Below are 15143 nucleotides of genomic sequence, written 5' to 3' on the forward strand. Positions count from 1 at the left end.
GTCATTTGAATAGGAGTGTGGTGACCAGGACAGCCGTAATCCCAGGCTGGTGGAGCTCACATTCGTATGCAATGGACAATAACCAGTAAACAAAGAAACGGGTTGTGACAAATGAAGGTGATAGTGATTGGAGAGGCCACGTTAGCTGAGGTGGCCAGAGAAGGCCTCTGAGAACGGGACACTTAAGCTGAATCCTCAAGGGTGGGGAGAAGCTCGTTCTGGAGAGGAGTGAGCCTAGCATGAGTGGCGGCAAGGCAGGAAAGAGCTTGGCAGGCTGGGAGAAAGAATGGAAGCAGCTGTGGCTGGAGGTACCCTGGGAGAGGAGGAGGCCAGGGGGTTGGGATTTATTCATGACGTGGTGGGGAGCTCTGGGGCGCCTTAGTCCGGAGAGTGGTTTGTGGCTGCTGTGCGGAGTTCAGATCACGGGGAACGGGCCCGGGAAATCCTTTAGGAAAACCTGCTCCTGGGGTTCAGGGGAAAATGAGGAAGGAGGAATTCGGGACTCGTTTAGGGATAATGCATAGACTTGTTCACGGACCATGGGGAAAAGATGAGCACTAGTAATAAATGCTGAGATAAAAAAGAAAAAGACCAACCACGAAGGGGGAACTAAGAGAGCCCCTCTACCTCAGTCCTAGACCAAACCTCCCGCCTCCACCGGTGCAGGTCCCTGATCCGGAACTTTTGTGAGGCGGGAGCCCGCTTCCCACGAGGAGCTGACATGAACGGGAGCACTTCCGACGAGGGGCGGGAAAGAGACGGGCTAGTTCCTGTGCGTCGCTTCCGGCCCGCCGGGCAGTTTTACTAAATGGTTCGGGCACTCGCGGAGGAAGAGGCTTCTTCAGTTCCTCTGGCTCTGTTCCCGCTGCCTCCGCTCCCCCACGCCACCGCAACCTCCAAGCTGCCGTCTCTTGCCTCCCGTCCCGCCAGACCCCTCAGGCTCCTTAAACAGCTCGGTCTTGAAGTCCCTCTGGGTCCCCCGCGCCTCTGCCTTCTCGGCCCCCTGTAGCCCTTCTGCTTCGTCCCGGAGGCCCCGGAGCCGACTGTGTGGATGGTGGTAACCACCTCACTTCTCTGTAGGGATTTACTGACTGAAAGTCCAGTGACCGCGTAGATCTGACTACTGAGGGGATGGAAAGGTGGCCTGGGCTGGGACTGACCAGGTAGGGTCCTTCCCACAAGTCAGACATGGGACTGACCAGCTTCAGAGCAGCTATGGCACCTTCTGAGCACCCAGCCAGGGTGGAACTTGCCTATCAGACTGACTAATGGTGGACTGCCCTGGATTGGCTAACCAAGACTGATTAGCCCAGGTCTAAGCAGTTTTGGGGGACCCAACTAGGGTGAAGGGTTTGAACAGACAGATCCCCTCCCCTTACGGTGACCAGGCCAGCCAGTTTCACTGACCTCCTGTCTCATCTCCACTACCTGTGCAGCCATGGAGAAGATGTCCCGTGTGACCACAGCCCTGAGTGGCAGTGCACTGACAGGCCATACTATGCATTGCCACCTGGATGCTCCAGCCAATGCCATCAGTGTGTGCCGTGATGCGGCCCAGGTGGTTGTGGCAGGCCGCAGCATCTTCAAGATCTATGCCATTGAGGAGGAGCAGTTTGTGGAGAAGCTGAACCTGCGTGTGGGCCGCAAGCCTTCGCTCAACCTGAGCTGTGCTGATGTTGTCTGGCACCAGATGGACGAGAACCTGCTGGCCACAGCGGCCACCAATGGTGTGGTAGTCACATGGAACTTGGGCCGGCCATCCCGCAACAAACAGGACCAGCTGTTCACAGAGCATAAGCGCACGGTGAATAAAGTCTGCTTCCACCCCTCTGAGGCCCACGTGCTGCTCAGTGGTTCCCAGGATGGCTTCATGAAGTGCTTCGACCTCCGAAGGAAGGACTCTGTCAGCACCTTCTCAGGTGAGACCCTCAGAGGTGGGTTGGGCAGGTGTGCATCTTTGCAGGTGGCTGACCTGTCCAGGCAGGTTAAGACATGCTGCATGGAGCCCTCGTCAGGTGGCTCAGTTGGTTAGAGTGTCTTCCGGAACACCAAAAGGTTGCAGGTTCAATTCCTGATCAGGGCACATACCTAGGTTGTGGGTTTGATCCCCCATAGGGCCTTGATTGGTGGTTCCAGATCCCAGGAGGCAACTGATTGGTGTTTCTCTCTCTCTTTCTCCCCATTCCTCTCTCTCTAAAATCAATAAAAACATGTCCTCGGGTGAGGATTAAAAGGGAAAAAAAAGAAGTCCTGCATATATCAAAGGCCTTCAGATATGCTCCCAGAGGGCTTCCTGGGGGAGGGGCCAGCTTAGCTGAGACTGAAGGAGTAGGTGGGGGTCAGAAGGGGAGGGACAGGGGCAGGCCAGTTTGAAGTATGAGGAGTAGCTGGAGTGTGGCTGCAGCATGGTGCACCTGAAAGGCCAGCAGGAGGGTAGGCTGGGTATTGGATGAGGGAGAGGGCAGAGCTTGAGCAGGCCCACAGTCAGCCTCTGGTTGAGCAGATGGTTGTTTTGCTGCCTCTTCCCTTGCCTCAGAGCTGCAGGCTGCCTCACTGCAGGAAGTCCACTGGGACCTGCAGGGCCATCAGCCAGGGATGCAGAGGAGGTGGGGTGCACTGCCTGGTCCCACCATGGTTCTATTCCTCGCAGGCCCAGCACCCTGACAGTGGTCTTGAGACAGTTCTCCCTTGTCCACCTAAATGAAACCAAGTGAAGCACAGGGCAGAGGCCTTGGAGAATTGAGGGTGGGGGTCTCTTAAGACAGACCCTGAGATACCTGCGCTGGGGTAAACTGGACACTGCCCTCAAAGGCGCTTGATGTGGCAGTTTATGGTGGTGGACATGGACCGTCAAAGCCTTCAGTTCTCTGGAGTTGTCCTGGAGCTACAGCTCAAGGTGAAGGGACTGGACAGAGGCTGGGGTACCCTCATCCGTGTCTCCTTGGACCTCCTTTGGGGGCCTTAGAACTCCTTGGGTAGTGTGGATAGGCACCCCAATGAGGCTCCTGTTCACCCAGTGCTCTGATACCTAGTCCTGAAGCTGGACCACAGCTTTGTATAAGGACTGACATCAGAGGAAGAATCCAGGGAAAAGCGAGGTCCAGTGATTTATGTCAGAAACCACCTGATGCCTGGTGTCCTGCTCCCCAGCCCAGGTGTCTGTGAGGCCTCTCCTCTTCCTGTCTACTCTAGGCAGGACTCCGAAGGTCCACAGCCACTCCAAGGGCTCCCTTCTTGGCCACTCTCCCTTCTGGAGTCCCCTGTGGGCTGCTCCCCTCGCCTTCTCCCTCCATTGATGTCCTACCCACAGGCCAGTCTGAGAGTGTGCGGGACGTCCAGTTCAGCATCCGGGACTATTTCACATTTGCCTCCACCTTTGAGAACGGCAATGTGCAGCTCTGGGACATTCGGCGGCCTGACCGTTGTGAGAGGATGTTCACAGCCCACAACGGGCCTGTCTTTTGCTGTGACTGGCACCCCGAGGACAGGTATAGGGCAGGCTGGGGGCAAGGGCAGCAGGGTGGGATGGGTGGCCCTCATGGAAGGGCTCTCTCACTGCCTCAAGTCCTGCGAGTCAGAGAGTGGGGAATCCTCCCACTCCAGGAGAGGAAACTGAGGGCTTCATGGGCCTTCCATAGGGGCTGGCTGGCCACAGGTGGGCGTGACAAGATGGTGAAGGTCTGGGATATGACCACGCAACGTGCCAAGGAGGTGCACTGTGTGCAAACCATTGCCTCAGTGGCCAGAGTCAAGTGGCGACCCGAGTGCCGCCACCACCTGGCTACATGCTCCATGATGGTGGACCACAACATCTACGTGTGGGATGTGCGCAGGCCCTTTGTACCAGCAGCCATGTTTGAGGAGCACCGCGACGTCACAACAGGCATTGCCTGGCGCCATCCTCATGACCCCTCCTTCCTGCTCTCTGGCTCCAAGGACAGCACACTGTGCCAGCACCTGTTCCGTGATGCTAGCCAGCCTGTTGAGCGTGCCAATCCCGAGGGCCTCTGCTATGGTCTCTTTGGGGACCTGGCCTTTGCCGCCAAGGAGAGCCTAGTGGCCACTGAGTCAGGGCGCAAACCTTATGCTGGTGATCGGCGCCACCCCATCTTCTTCAAGCGCAAGCTGGACCCTGCTGAGCCCTTCGCAGGGCTCGCCTCCAGTGCCCTCAGTGTCTTTGAAATGGAGCCTGGCAGTGGCAGCATGAGCTGGTTTGTGGATACCGCTGAGCGTTATGCCCTGGCTGGCCGGCCACTGGCTGAGCTCTGTGACCACAATTCAAAAGTGGCTCGGGAGCTTGGACGAAACCAGGTAGGTGGGGCTAGGCTGAGGGGGGCCCAGGGACCATGACCTTGGGGCAAGGTCAGGGGACTCCTCCAACTGCTGCACCCAGACCCTGCTGAATTCAGTCCACCAACCCTTGCCCGCCCCAATAACTGAGGGTCTCAGGACCCCAGAGCAGGGCAAATACCAGTGCCATCCTGGGGGTACAGTTTTGGGGAATCATGGGGCTTAAGCCCCATATTCTATCTCATTTTTGCTTCAGACTTCCTAAGGTGCCTGGCTCTGCAGAGGTCCACACTGCCTCTCATCATCTCCCTGGAACCCCAGGCTCATTTCCACGTTGGCCACCTCCTACATCTGCTTGCTTCTGTGCCCTGCAGGATGGGGGCTGGGATTTTTTTATCTTTACCATGGGCCTAGGTGTCCCTACCTGAGGTGGGCCAGGACATTGGGTCTCTGGGCAGCTGAATGCTGAGGGTTTGTAGCAAAGGAGGGGCCTGCATAGGCCACCAGGGACCCAGAACCCTGTGAGTGACTGGTGCCCACCCCTAGGTGGCGCAGACATGGACCATGCTACGGATCATCTACTGTAGCCCTGGCCTGGTGCCCACTACCAATCTCAACCACAGTGTGGGCAAGGGCAGCTCCTGTGGCCTGCCACTCATGAACAGGTAGATCCCTGGCAGCGGCTCTCTCAGAGGGTGGGACTGCTGGAGCCTACCCACCTATCAGCCCTCCCTGCCCCCAGTTTCAACCTGAAGGATATGGCCCAAGGACTAGGCAGTGAGACCCGGCTGGACCGCAGCAAGGGTGACACACGGAGCGACACGGTGCTGCTCGACTCTGCCACACTCGTCACCAATGAGGGTAGGCTGGAGGGCAGCACAGGACATTGCTGGGAGGGGGGCTGGGACATCCCAAAGCAAGCCAGCAGTGGAAATCCTTCCCTCCCTCCCTCCCTGGTGGGCAGATAACGAGGAGACGGAGGGCAGTGATGTGCCTGCTGACTACCTGCTGGGTGATGTAGAGGGCGAGGAAGATGAGTTGTACCTGCTGGATCCAGATCATGCACACAGTGAGTGGGGGCTGGGAGGGGCACAGTTGGGGGGCAGGGCCAGAGGCTCAAATCTTGCCTTCCCCGCCCCTGCCTCACAGCCGAGGAGCCTGAGTATGTGCTGCCCCAGGAGGCCTTCCCACTGCGCCATGAGATTGTGGACACACCACCGGGCCCTGAAAACCTACAGGACAAGGCTGACTCACCCCATGTGAGCGGCAGTGAGGCAGATGTGGCCTCACTGGCACCCATGGACTCCTCCTTCTCGCTCATCTCTGTCTCACACGCACTCTATGACAGTCGCCTGCCACCCGACTTCTTCAGCGCCCTGGTGTGTGATATGCTACGCTTTTATGCTGAGCAGGGCGATGTGCAGATGGCCGTATCTGTACTCATTGTGTTGGGTGACCGTGTGCGCAAGGACATCGATGAGCAGACCCAGGTTGGTGAGCAGGCTGGGGGAAGGGCCTCCCTGCACACCAGCATGCTGGGGTGAAACCCCTCAGTGTGCCCGTGACCCTTCTCCCCCTGCACCACCAGGAGCACTGGTACACATCCTACATCGACCTGCTGCAGCGTTTCTGTCTCTGGAACGTGTCCAACCAGGTGGTCAAGCTCAGCACCAGCCGCGCTATTAGCTGCCTCAACCAGGCCTCCACTACCCTGCACGTCAACTGTAGCCACTGCAAGCGGCCTATGAGCAGCCGTGGCTGGGTCTGCGACAGGTGCCACCGCTGCGCCAGCATGTGTGCAGTTTGCCACCACGTGGTCAAGGGTTTGTTCGTGTGGTGCCAGGGCTGCAGTCACGGGGGCCACCTGCAGCACATTATGAAGTGGCTGGAGGGCAGCTCCCACTGTCCTGCTGGCTGCGGCCATCTGTGCGAGTACTCCTAACCTGGGGGCGGGGGCTGGAGCTTGTGAATCAAATAAAGGAAATGGAGCCACAGTATGAGGCTGCCCTGTTCTCTCTCATTGGGCGACTCTGGTGGGCGGGTGGCAATGTCCCCATGTTAAGTGGCAGAAGTCCCTAGCAGCTCTGTCGTCTTCGATCTGCTTCCCGGAAGCTCCACCCCTTCTGGGGCGGGCCAAAGAAGGCCGCTTCCGGGAACTCTCCCTACGCCTGAGCTGTTGCCACAACGACGGAGCTCCCGTCGTGCTTCGCGGCGGGGGGTTCATGGCGCCGAGGTTGCATCTGTTGCTGCTTGTGCTCGGGACGCTGACGGCTCCCGCTAGGCCCAGTCCCGGAGAAGGGGGCGACGGAGGGTGGTGAGTGGCGCCGGGCGGCAGGGGAGGGGCGCAGTGCGGGGTGGTTCGGGTCGCTGACCGGCTTGCCCACAGGCAGCGGCGCGGCCCTGGGGCGCCGGTGGCCATAGCGGAAGAAGAGCACTGCACCGTGGAGCGCCGGGTCGACCTCAGTTACGCCGAGTTCATTCAGCAGTACGTGCGCCCTCCCATACTGCCACACCTCCCACGCCCGAAAACCTGTCCAGAAGCTCCGTCACCCTGGGTCGATGTTGTCACGTCGTTGTTTGCCTGCAGCGCACTGGGACCTCCAAAGGCCGCCTCCCCCTGAGCATCTCCTCCAGCGAATGGGAAGGGGAGGGGAGGGGAGGCATGGGTCAGACTCAACCGTGACTCTGCCCTTCCTTCCAGATACGCCTTCTCCAGACCTGTCATTCTGCAAGGGCTCACAGACAACTCAGTGAGTGCGGGCTCCCCTCCTGGCCATCTTTCGCCTGTGCGGGGCCGGAGCCCTTAAGTCCTTTCTCCACCCCCACCCCCCCTCCGCAGAGGTTCCGGGCTCTGTGCTCCCGCAAAAGGCTTCTGGCATCTTTTGGGGACAATGTGGTTCGGCTGAGCACTGCTAACACCTACTCCTACCAGAAAGGTGAGCTGCTCCGCCTCACAGCCCAGTCTGCTTGCTGGCATCCTGGAGGCAGCATCAACCAGTCCTGACCGATCCTTTCCTTACAGTGGACCTACTCTTCCAGGAGTATGTGGAGCAGCTGCTGCACCCCCAGAACCCCACCTCCCTGGGCAATGGTGAGCAGTTGGGCTGGCAGCAGCGGGTAGGGGAGGTGGCACTTGGGAGTGCCCAGGTCCCAGGATCCTTGCACCCTCCTGTGTTCTTTGCTGGCAGACACCCTGTACTTTTTTGGGGACAACAACTTCACTGAATGGGCATCACTTTTTCGGCATTACATTCCACCTCCATTTGGTCTACTGGGTACCACTCCTGCTTACAGCTTTGGGATTGCAGGTAGGTGCCTTATAGGACTAGGGGATCTGGGGAGTGAGTAGTGCAAACTGAGTTTGGTCACCAGCTGCTCATAACCCCATAGGAACTGGCTCTGGGGTGCCCTTCCACTGGCACGGGCCCGGGTTCTCAGAAGTGATCTACGGACGAAAGGTCAGCACAGGGTCATGACTGTGACTTGTGGCTCACTCACCACAACACAAAGAGTGACCTTGCTGCTCCCACCCGCAGCGCTGGTTCCTGTATCCCCCTGAGAAGACACCCGAGTTCCACCCCAATAAGACCACTCTGGCCTGGCTCCAGGACACCTACCCAGCCCTGACACCATCTACACGACCCTTGGAGTGTACAATCCAGGCTGGTGAGGTCAGTGCCTAGTAGGAAGGGGTCAGGCTTGGCTGGACTGAGGGCCCCCACTAATCCCTGTGCCCCACCCAATCCAGGTTCTTTATTTCCCTGACCGATGGTGGCATGCCACACTCAACCTCGACACCAGCGTTTTCATCTCTACCTTCCTCAGCTAGCCAGAACGGGCAGCTGGCGAGCCCAGTCGCACACCAGCACACATCCCTATACTGCTCACAGGTTTTATTACAAGGACAGTGGCAGCAGCAGCCTCAGCCCAAACCACCATAGCCTGCTGTTCCAGGCCCAGAAGGGGAAAGGGGGGATGGGGAGGGCTCATGGCCTACCAGCAGAACTGATAGGTGGGATGGGTATACCAGAGCAGAGATCCAGGGACACAAACTATATACAGGGGCTGGGGGCTACTCCCCAAGGCCCTCCTGGGCCAGGGTGCCAGGCAAGGTGAGGCGAGTGGCCCTCCCACTTGCTGTGCCTCAGTAGTCCTCCACCCAGCCATTCTCAGAGATGAATGCATCGATGACCTCTTTCATGGCCAGGTTGGGGATGAGCTGTTCCTGGGTCAGAGGGCTCCGGGTCACAGGGTCAAAGTGGCCCACACGCTGCAGTGACAACAGAGTCAGAAGATGTTTGGTGAGCTAGGGCCCTGCCCCCAGCACCCATGGGCCCTCACCTGCAGGTGCTCCTCAATGTCCTTACGGTCATAGGTGATGCCACTAGGTGTGATGCACGGCTCCCGCATCAGCTCAAAGCTGATTTTGCCACACAGGTAATCAGGGATGTCTCGCTTCTGCTTCACACAGGGTAAGGTTAGGAATCAGGAAGGGAACACTACTACAGCTCCTGCTACCCACAGGCCCTAGAGAGTAGCCAACTCACCTTTCTCTTCTCATCCACCTGGGAGAAGAGCTCATCCATGTCTGCTAAGTACTTGTCCTGCAAAGAACCAAGCAGCCATGCGTGGGCCAGACATCCCTTCTCCCTTCCCAGACACAGGCACACACAGACCCAACAGGAGCCAGGGGCACCCTCACATCACAAGCACGCAAACACAGGACCCACACATGGGCCGGGGCACCCTCACGTGCTTGGCCTCGATGCAGGCCTGCTGGGCCCGGATGTGACCATCATCCTCGTCACCCTCATGGTTCCGCTGACACTCTTCCAGCTCCCTGGGGGTTGACCAGGAGCTGGTCAGAGACAGGTCTGACCAGGAAAAGTCAGACTCCACCCCAACCTCAGGCTTGTTCAGGCCTTGTTCCCCTCTATCTCCTGTTCACCAGGGCTGGCTTTCAATAAACACTTGTGTTCATGACTTAAAGTGGTGACTTGTGGGGGCAGGGGGTGACAGAGTGGGTCCTAGAGTGTCCTCACAGCCCACCTCTCACGCTCAGCCACAATGAGTCGCGTGAGATAGGAGTGCAGCTCATTCTCCTGGTGGATGCGCCGCTCCTCGATGCTATTCCAGCGCTTCTTCTTGGCGATGCGCAAAGCACTGGGGATATCATCCCCAAAGTTAAGCCGCTGCTCCTTAGCCAGGTTGTAGGCTGGAGAAACAGAGGCTTCAGGTCACCCTCTAGCCAGTCCACCCGCCTGGCCGAGTACCCCCATAACCAGCCAGCCTGTAGGCCCACCTCGCTGCAGGTTGGCAATCGCCTCATCGTAGCTCTCCATCTCCAACTGGCATTGCCCCAGGAAAAAGTGTGCCTTCACAGACTGCCCATCCAGCTCCAGGGCGCGCCGGCAGTCAGCCAGCGCCTGCTCATGCTGCTGCATCTTCAGGTAGCACAGTGCCCGGTTGGTGTAATACACTGCCACCAAGGGATTCCGAGTCTGAGGACAGGGGGAGGCCAGTCAGCATGAGGGAGTGAACTCTGCCTGCTCCATGTCCCAGGGCCTGTCCTGGCTTGGGGTCCATGGTTGGAATAAAGACACTAGAGGTTTTACAGCTTCAAAGCCTTTGAGCCCCGAGGATGGGTGGAGGATGATGTCCTGGCTGAGGCCTGCCTGAGCCTTCTTGACTCCAGTAGGTTTTCTAAAAGTTAGTTTCTCAGACCTGTGGAGATCTCCAGCTTTGGACCTGGCTGGAGTCTCTGGGTCTGCCGGTCTCAAGTGCCCTGAAGCTCCCACCCGCCATAGTTCTCCAGCAACCAGCACAGGGTTCAAGAATCGTGAGGCCTTGGCATCTTGGGAACGAAATCGAGACCTCAGAGCCCAAGTGCCCCTCCCCCGTGGGAACCAAGACCTTCCTAAGGTCCGAAGGGGGCGGCCTGGCAGGTCCCACCCCCTCCCCTGGTCAGGATACCGGTCCCCTCTCCCGACGCGGGTGCACTCACGATGGCGCGGCCATAGCAGGCCGCCGCCTCCGGATACTTGCGGCCCACGAAGAGCCGGTTGCCCTGCTCCTTGAGTTCCTGCGCGCTCGGGCTCTTCTCCGGGCTTCCGCCAGCTGCGCCCAGCCGCGCGCCGCCCTCCTTCTCCTCCTTGCCCTTCATGGCGCCGCGCGGCACGGCCTGGGCTCTGCGCCCGGCTCCCCCAAGCCCGCAGCCCAAGCCCGCAGCCCGAGCCCACGAACCGCTCGGGCTCGGTCCGCCGATCCGCCACCGGAACTTCCGGCCGCGTGGGGCGGAGTGAGCGGGACGGACGCTGCGACTTGGAAGGGCGGGGCTGCGCGTGCGCTCGAAGTCCTGTGGGGGCGGGGCTGACGGACTCGAGGGCGGGGGCAACGCAAGTCGCGACGTCGGAAATGTGAGGCGCCCAGGTTTGCACCGGAGAGCTCCGCCCCTCGCGTTCAGGTGCTGTCCCTGCAGAAGTCGGCCCCGCCCACGCCCATCCGAGGCCCGGCCCGGCGCTCGAACTTCGCGGTCCCCCGCGGGCTGTGGGGCTGAGGGAACTCGAGCCTTCCGGCCGCCACCCTGGCGCGCCACGGGGAGGTGGTGGGGCCTCGAGCGGGTCCCCAGGGGCGACTTGAAGCCCTGGACCGATGGTAGAGCGGTGGGGGCATCGGTAGGCCGGGCAACCCCTTTACCCAGACTCCTGTCACCGCCCTTCCCCAGGTATCGAGAGCATTTGCCTGCGGTACTCCGCGGAGCAGGGAAGCATGTGACACGAGACGAGCTGGAGCGGCTGCTGGCATGGAAGCTGGCGGTGAGGGGCTTCCACGTGGGTGGTGGAACCTCAGCGGGCGGGCCCGCCTTCTGGTATTGAGCTTCCTCTCGGCGGCGACCCCTTGCGCCATGGGGCGGGGCTTCCTCCTGGGGGTGGGTCCTCGCGCTTTGGGCAGTTCCCCCCTGTCGCGGTCCACCACCAGTGAGCACTCCACCTAACCCAACTGTGCTGCAGAGGGGCCGGTTGCCTCTCTGCAGCAGCTGGTGACTCCCGGAGCTGGTGGTGCAGCGTTCGGCCACACAGGCCGCACATGCGCCACGGCCTCGGGTTAGTGGGGAGAGCTGGTCATACGGGCAGATCGCAGGCGGGACCAGTTAATGTCTTTATACTAACCGACAGTCACGTCCATGACACGGAGCGTCTTTGAGAATGGCAGCCCCCACTGAGGTGGTTCTGACCCTAGCGGGGTCTGAGTGCTGGCCCTTCCCTTCCCCCAGCAGTCTTGGCTGTTGGAGCTCCTAAGGTGGCAGCCTTCATGTCCCATGAGTCAGTGGCCACAGTACCTGGCTTGCCAGCCCTGCAGTATACTCTCGGGTACTACCAGCTGTAACGGGCCAGGTGCGGGAGCATGCCACAGCCCTGAGCTGAGGTAAGGGGACTGTTGGTGGGCTAGGAGAGCATCCAGGACTCCTGGTCAGGATGAAGTGTGTAGAGCTGCCCAGACTCCCTGTGCACCTCCCTAGGCAGTGCCTTAGGGTTGTAGACTCCTCATCATGTGGAAACAGCACTATGGACCTGGGCTGTGGAGTAGAAGCTATGCCCCATCCTGCTCCCTGACCTCAGCCCTAGTCCAGCCACCCTTGAGGATACCAGGCCGACCAAGACGTGCAGGATCCAGGCCAACTGAATTTGGCTGTGATCTGCTCACCTGCTGTGTGACTGTAGGAGCTCAATAAATGCTTGCTAAACTCACTCCTGACCATGAGGTCCACAGCCCTCCCCAAGCTCCCACCTCCCACACAGACATACCTCATACACGTGCAAAGGAGCAAGGGGGTGGGGGATCCAGGCTGCCCACATGGAGGGAAGAGCCCTCATAGTCTGCTCAGTGAGTCCGGGGGAGGCTAGACCAGCCCCCAGGGCCCCGGTACAGCTACCTGGTGCTGTGTAAAATATTTATTTATTCTCCAAAAAGGCTCAGACTGCAAGTCCTGCAGGGAGACTGAAGGATAGGCTCTCCTCTAGGGCCACCCTTGGGTCCTCCACCATCCAGCCTGGCCCAGCAGTCCTAACCCCCCCAGGCCTGGGAGGGAGGCCAGAGCTAGTGTAAGGCTTGGCCTGGACTCAACAGGCCACAGGGGCCACCTTCCCTCACGGGAGAAACAGCCTTGAGACATATATTCACAGAAGGTGGACATGCAGGCCACACCCTAGCCCATGTGGCCCCTAGGAGCCCCTCAGGGCGGTGGGGGGATGTGGGCACCCAGCAGGTCATAAGCGAAGATGTTCCAGAAGATGGCGAAGAGCAGGAAGGTGCCGTAGGCAAGCAGCACCACCCACCAGCCGCACTGGTCCCGAAGGCGCTCTTCATAGCTGCGGAGGATGGTCAGGCCCATGCTGACCCCCACCACTGCACCAGCCAGGTGTGCCATGAAGCTTGGCTGTGGGCCCGAGGCAGGCAGTGGTGGAGAGAAGCGCAGCCACACAGCCCGGCCCACCTCGGAGCTCACTGTAGAGAGAGTTGGCACATGGGAGGTTCCCTGGCCCTGGGCTCAGTTCCCCACCCCCTCCAGCACCCTTCATCGCTACTTACTGCACACCAGGGCCAACACCATTCTCAGCAGCTTGTAGGGACACCTCATCCCAGCCCAGTTCTAATGAGGCATGAGACAGGCCGTGAGGCAAGCCTTATGGGCCCCTCCCACACCCACCCAGGCTGTTTCATTACCATGACGACATTGGCCAGGTGTGCAGAGCACAGGGCGTAGACTCCGCCAGAGCCCCCCACCACAGGGGCCCGCATGTCAGTAATGGAGACAGTCAGGGAGCCTGTGTGAAGCAAGGGGACAGCTATGAGGGTGAGGCCTGCCAGTGAGGTGGCCAGGGGCTACATGCCTGCCTCACCTGCCAGCACGCCAGCCAGGTAGAGCAGGCTGATGCGGAGCAGGCCATGCACCATCTCCAGGGGCACCCCAATCATCAGCTGGAGGAGTGCGTTGAACCCCAGCTGTTCCAGCCTGGTCATGTAGGGGCAAATGGGTATGAGGAGTGCGATCAGTCATCAGACCCCCAGCCACTTTGAAGTTAGGGGTGCAAGAAGTGGGCCCTCACTTACCCAACGTGCATGAACATGTAGGTAAGGAAGCGCCAGGCTCGAGCTCGGTGCCCGGGGTGGTATACAAGAGGGCTCTTCATGTACTCTGGGTGGTAGGTCTGCAGCACCCATTTGTTGAGGCGGGCCCCGTAGCACAGGAACACGATGATCTAGGAGAGAAGGGCATTAGGACTGGGCCAGACCAGGGATGTGGGTGGTAGACAGGTGGGCAGGCTCACCTGGGCCAGAGTGACCGAGGCCATAAACACAGGGGGTGGGCAGCTTCGGTGCCGGTAGAAGTACCAGTGGCGGTCCACCTCTCGGGGCAAGATCTCGTAGGCCACGTAGCGAACAAACCGCTTATAGACACCCAGGCCTGGTTCGTCTAGCAGCCCATCCTGGGGCAGTGCCCGCTGTCCATTGGCGATGGCCCGCTTAAAGCTGCTTGAGCGCTTGCTGCTGATCTGGGGGAGCGGGGCCTAAGCATGGGACATCATACTACTCCCATGACCTCCATGCCCACCTGGTCTGTCCAGCTCCTCACAGGGTCTGAGGCCCTTGCCCCAGTGGGAAGGCAAGGAAAGAGGGGCCACCTGCCCACCCAACTCCAGCCAGGGCACTATGCTGGCCAAGGCCTGGGCCCCCACCCCTGCTGCCCACCCACTGTAGCACTGACCAGGTCCACCAGCTCCTGGTAGCAGACCTGGCCCCGATCGTTGCTCTGGGCCAGGGCCACCAGCATGTCCAGCTTGGCTGGATCCAGGGGTAGCTCATGGCTGTGCACCAAGCCCGTGAAGGTATCTGCACCGATGAAGCCTGTGTTCTCAGGGTCCAGCTGCTGGGGTGGGAGGTGGAGGAGGTGGCGCTGGCAGAGGCCTGAGGGCGGACCAGGCCCACAGACCAAAGGGCTGCACCAGGCCAGCTGGAAGAGGCAGTCTCCCAACACCCTAGGGCTAGATCCCTGTGCCCACATGGTCTCAGGAGCTGCCAGGGAACAGGTTCCTGAGTCCCAAGCCTCCAGGGGTCTCCCCACTTCATTTTGGCCCTGCCCATCCTGGAAGGGTAGGACTACGGTCTGAGGACAGTCACCCTCCCTCTTGCCCCTCCCCAGGAGCCCTGGTCTGGCTCGCCCTTCCCTGGGGTCTCAGGCAGCGGGCCAAGGTCGTGCCGGAGGGGGTTTGGGGAGTGGACTTGAGGGGGGGCTGGGCTGAGGCTCTGCGAGTTCCATTTCCCCAGCCCAACCCAACAGTGGAGAGCCGCGGTGGGGGTGATGCCGGCGCCCCTCTCCCCCAACGCACCTGCTCCTGGATAAGCTGCAACAGTGAGCTCCTGTCCATAGAGCCGGGCCGGGGGCCGGGGGCCGGGGTCGACGGCCGCGGCCGGGAGGGGCTGCTCTGCGGATGACTCCGCTCCGCCCCGGCCCCGTGCGCTCCGCCCGCTCCGCCTGGCGACGCGTCACCAAGCCGCCCGCCCCCGCCGCACGCGTGGCCGGAACACGCGCGTGCCCTGCACGCGGACGCGCTCTGGGATGGTGACGGCGGTCCAGCGCCCGGTCCCCTCGCCCGTTCGCTGAGGTTCCCCCAACCTCGCCCGCGCGCCCTGGCAGAGCTCTCTGCTTATGAGGCTGCGGCTGCTCCCCCTAAGATAGCAGCTGGGAAACTGAGCCACAGGCAGCAGCCAAGCCCCTCCTGCGCACGCCCCTTCTGGGTTGGGGCCTCAGCGCCCACACCACCTCCTAGGGGAAGCCTCCCCGGACCACCCCA

The 15143-nt window shown here is 60.5% G+C and overlaps 4 protein-coding genes and 1 pseudogene across 6 annotated transcripts; 3 read left to right on the top strand and 2 right to left on the bottom strand.

The window, feature by feature from the left end:
- Nucleotides 1-834: 834 nt before the first annotated feature.
- Nucleotides 835-6361, top strand: WDR24 (WD repeat domain 24). Of its 2 annotated transcripts, none has more exons than XM_016220694.2 (9): nt 835-1057; nt 1437-1919; nt 3311-3488; nt 3639-4311; nt 4837-4955; nt 5033-5151; nt 5255-5359; nt 5440-5780; nt 5879-6361. In XM_016220694.2, the coding sequence occupies exons 2-9, from the start codon at nt 1439-1441 to the stop codon at nt 6230-6232; spliced, it is 2370 nt and encodes a 789-aa protein (XP_016076180.1). In that variant the 5' UTR covers nt 835-1057; nt 1437-1438; the 3' UTR covers nt 6233-6361. The 2 variants fall into 2 exon arrangements, with proteins under 2 accessions (XP_016076180.1, XP_016076181.1); XM_016220695.2 differs by having other exon boundaries at nt 835-1054.
- Nucleotides 6362-6427: 66 nt separating this feature from the next.
- JMJD8 (jumonji domain containing 8) lies at nt 6428-9273 on the top strand. The gene is made up of 9 exons (XM_016220696.2): nt 6428-6604; nt 6677-6775; nt 6992-7040; nt 7130-7226; nt 7313-7381; nt 7479-7598; nt 7681-7748; nt 7827-7961; nt 8039-9273. Exons 1-9 carry the CDS (start codon nt 6513-6515, stop codon nt 8117-8119), a joined length of 810 nt encoding a protein of 269 aa, XP_016076182.1. The 5' UTR covers nt 6428-6512; the 3' UTR covers nt 8120-9273.
- Nucleotides 8169-10801, bottom strand: STUB1 (STIP1 homology and U-box containing protein 1). Of its 2 annotated transcripts, none has more exons than XM_016220692.2 (7): nt 10295-10798; nt 9593-9791; nt 9340-9505; nt 9043-9130; nt 8838-8894; nt 8632-8748; nt 8169-8560 (listed from the first exon to the last, which is right to left on the bottom strand). In XM_016220692.2, exons 1-7 carry the CDS (start codon nt 10451-10453, stop codon nt 8435-8437), a joined length of 912 nt encoding a protein of 303 aa, XP_016076178.1. In that variant the 5' UTR covers nt 10454-10798; the 3' UTR covers nt 8169-8434. The 2 variants fall into 2 exon arrangements, with proteins under 2 accessions (XP_016076178.1, XP_016076179.1); XM_016220693.2 differs by having other exon boundaries at nt 8445-8560; nt 8658-8748; nt 10295-10801.
- LOC148093573 (uncharacterized) lies at nt 10452-12038 on the top strand (annotated as a pseudogene).
- RHBDL1 (rhomboid like 1) lies at nt 11206-14733 on the bottom strand. Its single transcript, XM_016220686.2, has 8 exons — nt 14679-14733; nt 14057-14218; nt 13620-13844; nt 13402-13550; nt 13191-13303; nt 13015-13115; nt 12880-12940; nt 11206-12795 (listed from the first exon to the last, which is right to left on the bottom strand). The coding sequence occupies exons 1-8, from the start codon at nt 14715-14717 to the stop codon at nt 12524-12526; spliced, it is 1122 nt and encodes a 373-aa protein (XP_016076172.1). The 5' UTR covers nt 14718-14733; the 3' UTR covers nt 11206-12523.
- Between the last annotated feature and the right edge of the window lie 410 nt (nt 14734-15143).

This window comes from Miniopterus natalensis, chromosome 3, assembly GCF_054644295.1.
Source record: "Miniopterus natalensis isolate mMinNat1 chromosome 3, mMinNat1.hap1, whole genome shotgun sequence".
Classification (NCBI taxonomy): domain Eukaryota; kingdom Metazoa; phylum Chordata; class Mammalia; order Chiroptera; family Miniopteridae; genus Miniopterus; species Miniopterus natalensis.

Coding starts and splice junctions, on each gene's coding strand:
- WDR24 (XM_016220694.2), top strand. CDS start 1,439: ATGGAGAAGATGTCCCGTGTGACCACAGCCCTGAGTGGCAGTGCACTG. Junction 1,920..3,310: donor CTCTGTCAGCACCTTCTCAG/GTGAGACCCTCA, acceptor TCCTACCCACAG/GCCAGTCTGAGAGTGTGCGG. Junction 3,489..3,638: donor GACTGGCACCCCGAGGACAG/GTATAGGGCAGG, acceptor GGCCTTCCATAG/GGGCTGGCTGGCCACAGGTG.
- JMJD8 (XM_016220696.2), top strand. CDS start 6,513: ATGGCGCCGAGGTTGCATCTGTTGCTGCTTGTGCTCGGGACGCTGACG. Junction 6,776..6,991: donor TACGCCGAGTTCATTCAGCA/GTACGTGCGCCC, acceptor CCTTCCTTCCAG/ATACGCCTTCTCCAGACCTG. Junction 7,227..7,312: donor CACCTACTCCTACCAGAAAG/GTGAGCTGCTCC, acceptor CTTTCCTTACAG/TGGACCTACTCTTCCAGGAG.
- STUB1 (XM_016220692.2), bottom strand. CDS start 10,453: ATGAAGGGCAAGGAGGAGAAGGAGGGCGGCGCGCGGCTGGGCGCAGCT. Junction 8,895..9,042: donor CCTGCATCGAGGCCAAGCAC/GTGAGGGTGCCC, acceptor GGTTCTTTGCAG/GACAAGTACTTAGCAGACAT. Junction 8,749..8,837: donor AGGTGGATGAGAAGAGAAAG/GTGAGTTGGCTA, acceptor TGTGTGAAGCAG/AAGCGAGACATCCCTGATTA.
- RHBDL1 (XM_016220686.2), bottom strand. CDS start 14,717: ATGGACAGGAGCTCACTGTTGCAGCTTATCCAGGAGCAG. Junction 13,304..13,401: donor TACATGTTCATGCACGTTGG/GTAAGTGAGGGC, acceptor CTACATGACCAG/GCTGGAACAGCTGGGGTTCA. Junction 13,116..13,190: donor CCTGGCTGGCGTGCTGGCAG/GTGAGGCAGGCA, acceptor TGCTTCACACAG/GCTCCCTGACTGTCTCCATT.